Source organism: Callospermophilus lateralis, chromosome 5 (assembly GCF_048772815.1).
Source record: "Callospermophilus lateralis isolate mCalLat2 chromosome 5, mCalLat2.hap1, whole genome shotgun sequence".
NCBI lineage: Eukaryota > Metazoa > Chordata > Mammalia > Rodentia > Sciuridae > Callospermophilus > Callospermophilus lateralis.
The window spans coordinates 165,357,107-165,364,195 of record NC_135309.1 but is presented as its reverse complement, the minus strand read 5'-3'; the positions used below and the strand labels follow the sequence as shown (position 1 = coordinate 165,364,195).

Here is a 7,089-nt window from a genome sequence, read left to right as displayed (position 1 = left end):
CTCTTGTGCCCCTCAGGGAACAGGCTGAGTGGGACAGGGTGCATGCTCACTGCATGGTAGAGCTCCTCTTCAGAGCACACTCTTCTGCTTTACAACTAAGGCCGCTCTGCTTTGATCCTCACCTGAAGGTTTGAGACAGACATGTGGCCAGCTCCCCTCTCCGCTTCCTCCCTGATCATGTTCTTTAGAATCCTTCTGGTCTCACTTCCCAGGGAAAACAAGCTTTCCTGGGCACTGAGCAGTGCTTACCCCACCAGACAGTCCTGCCAGGTGCTCAGTCACCTCCAGATCACTCAAGCCTGACATGTAAAACACCCTCAAACTGCATAAAGAAGATGGCCCCGAGGGGTCAGCATGTGCTCAGTAGAGAAGGCAGTGTCCAAGTATCTTCCCTCCTTGGTTGGTTAGATCCCTGGATTTGGAAACAGTGATTATGAAGGGCTGACATCACTGCAAAATTCTTCAAATTTTTAAAAAATGTTTTATTGATCAAAAAAATACTTCCCACCTCTACCTGAGATAAAGAAGTAGGGAATGAGCTTAAATTCACCTGCACCTGGAGACTCTGGAGGCTCAGTGCAAGCTCAAAGTTCAGAGCGCCTGAAGCTCTGAGTCCAGGGACAGGAGGAGAGGCTGCCCTGCTCCAGAGAGGGCAGATCCCCCTTTCCTTGGTCTTCATGCTTTGCTGGGGCCCAGCTGCCTGATGGTGCCCATTCACGGAGGGCCGCTCATCCCCACCCAGCCCTGACTTGCACACCAGTCTACTCTGGAAGCATCCTCAGACACAGCTAGAAGGGATGCTTTACCAACCCTCTGGAAAGTCCTTAATCCAGTCAAGTTGACACCTAAATTAACTTGTCCCTGTCCCAAAGGAAACACACTAAAAGAACTGCCCCTGCCCCTCCCTCCCCCACCAAAACAAAAAAAGAGCAGAGCATCAGTGAGTTGGAGGACAGTGACTAGTGAGCTGTAGTCAGAGTTCCCACAGCAGGGGCAAAGGAAATTTGAGGAAACAGCAGCTAAGTATCCTCCCAATTTGATGGACATGACCCACGCCAGCACTGAGTCCTCATCCTAACCAAGCTGAGTGGAGCCAGCTCTGAAGGGAAGCTCTTTACAGCTGTGAGCAGAATGTCAAAGGCCCCCCAAGGCCAAGTGCTTAAGACTGGTCCCCAGCAGGGGCACTACTGGGAGGTGGTGGAGCCTTCAGGAGGTGGGGCCTGGTGGCAGGAGGCAGATCTTCCGTCCACACTGGGTCTGGCTCTGGGTGCAGAGAAGGCAGGTTAGGAGAGCCTGTTCACAAGGAAAGCAGTGCTTCTGACCCCATCATGCTGTCCCCCGATGGTGCCGGCCTCGAGGACTGCACTAGCAGATGCCATAGTCTTCATTTATGAGTTTGTGCATTTTCAAGAAACACCTCCCCTTGAGGTGTGGGCTGAGGCCAGGCACTGGGGAGGGGACAGAGCAGCTTTCATGTACCTTGGGTTCACTCCATCTTCCTCTGTGACTCTGCATGCAGCCAGCACTAAAGGATGCAGAGGTTGTTGGGTGGGGGTATGGCCAGGTAGGCAGCTGAGGCCATTTCTAAAGTGCTCCTCTTCCCAAGTGGTCATGATGCTGCCGTTTACCGGTGACGAGTTCTGCTCTTCACATGTTGAAGTATGACATTAGAGAAGCATGCCAAGGCGAGCATATACAGCAGGGTTTATCTAAAAAGGGGTAACAGAGACTTCTCCCAGGAGGGAAAAGGGGGCCATTGCTGGTATCCTGGTATCCCCAGAAGTGAAGGTGTTTTGCCTTTTTGTATGTCCTAGGCTTCCCGCAGAGGGCACCTGGAGCCAAGCAGCTCTGATTTCACAAGCTGGGTGCCACAAGGTGGACAGCCGCCTCTAATGGTCACACCAAACAGGCTCCCCAGGACCAAAATAGCAGTCAGATGACTGAAGGGCAAGCTCGCCACTTTCTGCCCAAAGCCAAGCACTCCCAGCAGCAGCAGCAGCAGCTAAAAATAGGCATGAAGGGCACATACCTCGATCAGAACCAGAGAAGAATACTGTCCTGCCTTGGTCTGAGGGCGCCATGAGGTCGCTCCGTTTCATTTCTGCTGAAGCCCTGGTGTCCCACCCCCTGCTGGCCCAGGGGAGCCTGGACAGTGTGGCCCATAACCTCTACCCACTTCTGTTCAAGGCCAGCTACCTGCTGGAGCAGGCAGAAGTGACCCGTGCTGTGCTGGGATGCTGGCCACTGGAGGAGTTCCGGCTGGCTGCGTTGTTGGGTCCGAGCACTGACCACCCAGAGGACCTGCGTGACCGAGCCTGCAGGACCTGCCTGGAGGCCTGCGTGCGGGGCCTTGCTGACCACGTGCTGCAGGGTGGGAGCCGCTGGCTGCGGGTGGCAGACCTCACTGGCATTCGAGATGTGCAGGTGCAGCGGTGCCCCTGCAGGAGGGCACTGGGAAGGTGGGGACGCACCGAGCTGCTGGCCAGGACCTGCTGTGAGCTTCAGGCAGAGCCCTGCATGGGCAGGCGCTCCACTGAGGTCTTTGCTGACCTTTTTGTCACTGAAGGTAACTTTGAGGTGGTGGTGCAGGCCCTGCAGCCATCAGGCCCAGCCCCTCTGCAGGTGCGATGCCTGTCCTTCCGGGCGGACAGCCTAAGCCCTGGGCAGCTCCTGCATGTGCTGGGCCTGGCCAAGCCAGGTGCACTGCGCAAGCTGGAGGTGGTTCACAATGTGCGGCTGAATGCTGGGCACGTGCAGCAGCTGCTGGCCCAGGTGGGCTTCCCTCAGCTGGTCTCACTCACCCTGCCCACCAGGGCCTTCGACATACCCCCCACCTCCACGCCGCTTCCCGAGGGTGAGGACTCTCTCCTTTCCTCCATCGCCTGGGAGCTCAGCCAGATGACCCGGCTCACGGAGCTAAGTGTGGCCTTCTCCACGCTGACCGGGAAGATCCAGACGCTGCTCAGGTGAGTAGAGGAGAGGCCAGGCAAGGAAGGCTGGAGAGGAGCTGAGGAACAGGGATGGGACCTGCTCACTTATAAGGCTACTGGTTCATCTCTTTGGGGTTGCTTTGGCCAGAGCTGTAGGAGAGGGACAGGGTTGAGGTAACTATGAGTTAGAGCCACCAGAAAAGAACAGTGCTCTGGGGGGACCTGGGACACTGCTTCCAGTTAGCAAGAGAGAACATACTAAGTAGCAAGTAAACAAAGCATAAGTACACCCCACCTAACAACTCACCTGTTGTGGGACAGATTGCCCGAACCCACCGATGTCATACCAGATCAGGAGTGGGAGTGAGGCTGAGCTGGGCTGTCAGCCATTGGTGCTGCAGTCTCATCTGAAGGTCTGTGGGGGCAATGCTCCTCCTGGATGGCTCACAGGAGGACTGCATGTGCAGCCCTCAGGTAGAGGGGTCAGGGTGCCTCCTTCTGGGCAGCTCTGCTATAGACAGGGGTGCAGGAAAGCAGCCAGGGAGAGACACAGTTGGGGTGGCTTCATGTGCTGTCCCAGGGGCAGGCTCTTGGCAGCAGATCCACCAGGTGTGGGTGGGCAGTGAGAGGTAGCTGTGGCAGGAGGATAGGAGGGAACAAAGAGCAGGAATCGGGTACTGACAGGTCAGGGTCCCAAAAGGGTGAGTGGGCTGAGAATGTGTGTTCTCACAAGTCCCAGGTATGGACGCTGTTCCAGAGACACCCCTGCAGCTGCTCATTGCTGCCGCCTACTCCAACTAAATCGAAACTGGTGGTTTAGGAATGCAGAGACCGTCAGGGCCTCTGACTTCCCTTCCCAGTTCTAACACCATGTGGATCTGGTTCCTCAGCTAAAGGGTGCTTTCCTGCTTGCTTATTTTTGCTCTTTTTGCTGCCCCTGCTGCCAGCTCTCTGAGCTGCCATTCCCGACAGGACTTCCCTCACAACATGAAAGGGGTTGCTGCAATGTCTGGGTATAGGTGGGGAAGAAGGCCCCCTGCGTAACTGTGTGCGCTGGGGATGAACCCAGGGCCTCCTGCATGCTGGGTTGGCACTTACCACTGAACCACACCCCAATCCTAAAGCCTATTCTTTGTCACAAAGCCAATGGCAGCCATAGGCTAGGTGAGTGAGGGAGCGTGGCAGTGTTCCAGTAAACCTAAATCGCTGTGGACACAGACACTTGAACTTCACGTAATTTCCCTTATCACAAACTCTCTGAATTTTTTCAAGTATTTAATTAAAATCACCAGTTATTCTCAAATGGCAGACTGTATGAAATCAGGCAGCAGCTGGATTTATCCATGGGAGGCAATTTGTGATAGAGAAACAAGTGGATTGTCACCTACACTTAAACCCCAGCTCACCTGAAACACTGCTGTTACCTGTGCTGCTTTCTGCCGTCCCTCAGCCCCCTCAGAACCCCACTGCGAGCACTGGACCTGGCTAACTGTGCCCTGAACCACGCCGACATGGCTTTCTTGGCAGACTGTGCACACACTGCCCACCTGGAAGTGCTGGACCTCAGTGGACACAACCTGGTGCACCTGTACCCCTCAACCTTCTTCAGACTGCTCCGCCGGGCCTCCCAGACACTGAGGGCACTGACCCTGGAGGAATGCAGCATCTCAGACAGCCACGTGGGCATGTTGATCCTGGGCCTGAGCCCCTGCCGCCAGCTACAGGAGTTCCGGTTCCTAGGGAACCCATTATCTGCTCGCGCCCTCCAGCGCCTCTTCACTGCGCTCTGCGAGCTGCCTGAGCTGCGGCGTATTGAGTTCCCAGTGCCCAAGGACTGCTACCCCGAAGGCACTGCCTACCCCCAGGACGAGCTGGCAGTGTCCAAATTCGACCAGCAGAAGTACAATGCGATTGCTGAGGAGCTGCACGCGGTGCTGCTGCGGGCCAACCGTGAGGACATCGAGGCCTCCACGCCTGTCTTCGGAAGTTTCGACCCAGACATCCAGGAAACAAGCAATGAGCTCGGCACCTTCTTGCTGCAAGCTTTCAAAACTGCTTTAGAAAACTTTTCCCGAGCACTGAAACAAGTGGAGTAGGCGCTCCACCAGGGCAAGGGCAGTCTTGCATTTCAGCCTGCAGGGTGCCCAGGGCCAGTCCTACTGCCAGAGGCTTGGGCTGCACATTCATCACCAGCATCACCACCAAAAGCAGTTCTTAGTGAAAATGGTAAACAAGCCTGCTAGGTGCCGTAGGAGAGGAAGCCCTGCCTTCAAGATGTGTCATGGGTGCTCCTGGGTCAGGCAGCAGACCCTATAGCAGGCACATGTGATAGTGAGTGGAGGTGCAATGGGTGCCAGGGCAGGCTGCCATAGGAGCAGGGTCGACTGGACTCTGAGGCAGCAAGAAGACGGAAATGAGGACTTGTCACAGAACATGTGTAAAGAAAGAAGCAGCCCATAAAACAGCTGAGGAAGAGACTGAAAAGCAAAGATAAACCAAATCTGCATGCCCGGCAGGAGGCTCACACGGCATGCTAGACGTGTCTGTGGGACTAGCATGTTGACAAGCTAGGCTTGTTTGCTCAAAACAGGGCCAGGAGCACGCAGCGGCTTCCTGCTGATACCAATAACTCCGTCCTTGCTTTGCTTTGTATCTGAGTGAGTGCTGGCCTCAGCAGTAGGTCAGGACACAGGGTGTGGCATTTATGGATGTCCTGTGGTTTCTCCAGCCCTAACTTTCTCTGATCAGCCAGGCTCCACGCCCATGGCCCTGGGCTCCTTGCCCCTAAGGGGCTGATTGTCACCAGAGGTGAAGTTGGTTTCCACTAAGCTTGGCTCTGTACCAAAGGTTGAGAATTAGAATGATAAGTGCTAATAAAATAAGTGTGGTTACCAAGCCATGGTCCTTATTTCACCGCAATTCAAGACTCTACCATGCGGCCAGCGCAATGGTTTCATTAATGAGGTTCTTGGCATAAAAGTTAGCTAGTGAGATCGAAATAAACACACAGACTCGGTTACCTTTTTCTATGACCAGGTCCGAGACGGCTCCCCTCTCTGGTTCCCTCCTCTAACCGCCCGGCAGGGCAGCAAGGATTACTCAGGGCTAGCAGGAGAGAGAGAGAGCGAGCACGCCAGGGAGTAGCCTTTTATTGGGGAGCAAGAAATTCAGGGGATAATTCCATCCAATGAAGGTTGAAGGGGGAGCCGCACTCCAAGGTCAGGGTCAGTGATTGGGCCTCCGGGGTCAGTGGTCAGTTACACCCCCACACGGACAGGTTCTCTCAACAGGAGAGGGCCGGGAAAGCTCCGACACAGCCAGAGCGCCTCAGACCCTAACCGGGAGTCACCCAGTCACGTGTGAGAATGGCTTCCGACACAAGACTTTTAAAAGGATTTAAGAGTTTGGAAATAAGATATTTCCTTGAGGCACAGACAAGAGCTTGGACCCAGTACCACCTGAGCACCACTCCTGGCAGCACTTCCCCCAGGGGCATCTCCAGCTCAGGTGCTCTGCAGCCTGGAGATCCAGGTGTATCCCAGGCTGTTCTTTCTGGTGGGACCCAGCAGGAGAGCCTCGCAGGGTTGCCTGCTGAAGGCGTCCCTCCTCAGGGTCTCAGTGTGAGCTGACACCAAGTGTTCACCCCACCCTACTGTAATGGTTCTCTGCCTGCTTGGCTGTGCCTTACCGGCAAAGGTTCACGCTGTCAGTCTCTTTGCAATCAAGTTTCGGGCACATGGAGTCTGAATTACAGCAAGCTCTTAGAAAAAGTAGGCACCACGCAAAATTTTTAAATTACTTAAAAATTCAGACTCTAAAAAGCAGAGTAACTTTCATTATTTTGAGTGTCTGAATTTTCATGACTACAGACTCAGCCTCTAGTGGCACTGTAACCAATCATGTGCAACGGCTAGCTGGATCAGGAGAGCCCTGCATTTGTGTAGCTGTATGGAGAAGGGCCCAGGGTGTGGCCCATTACCTGGGTAGGGGCAGGCACACAGAAGTCTGCCTCTGCAGGTGAAGTTGCTGGCAGCAAACATTCAGGACAGCACCCCCTCTATGCTGGTCCAAATTCCTTCCTAGGCAGCAGTCCAAATGCTCTGAACCTTACATACCTGTCCCCAAGTGTGAGACTCACCTGCTCCTCTGGACCAACTCC

General features: G+C 54.7%; 1 protein-coding gene across 1 annotated transcript; it reads left to right on the top strand.

Annotated features, from left to right (window-relative positions):
* The first annotated feature begins 2,035 nt into the window (after positions 1-2,035).
* On the top strand, positions 2,036-5,825 carry Lrrc14b (leucine rich repeat containing 14B). Its single transcript, XM_077109416.1, has 2 exons — positions 2,036-2,966; positions 4,381-5,825. The coding sequence occupies exons 1-2, from the start codon at positions 2,080-2,082 to the stop codon at positions 5,024-5,026; spliced, it is 1,533 nt and encodes a 510-aa protein (XP_076965531.1). The 5' UTR covers positions 2,036-2,079; the 3' UTR covers positions 5,027-5,825.
* The last annotated feature ends 1,264 nt before the right edge of the window (positions 5,826-7,089 follow it).

Excerpts from the sequence above, each read along its gene's own strand:
- Lrrc14b (XM_077109416.1), top strand. The coding sequence starts at position 2,080 with ATGAGGTCGCTCCGTTTCATTTCTGCTGAAGCCCTGGTGTCCCACCCC. Across the intron at positions 2,967-4,380 it reads AAGATCCAGACGCTGCTCAG|CCCCCTCAGAACCCCACTGC; the intron begins GTGAGTAGAGGA and ends GCCGTCCCTCAG.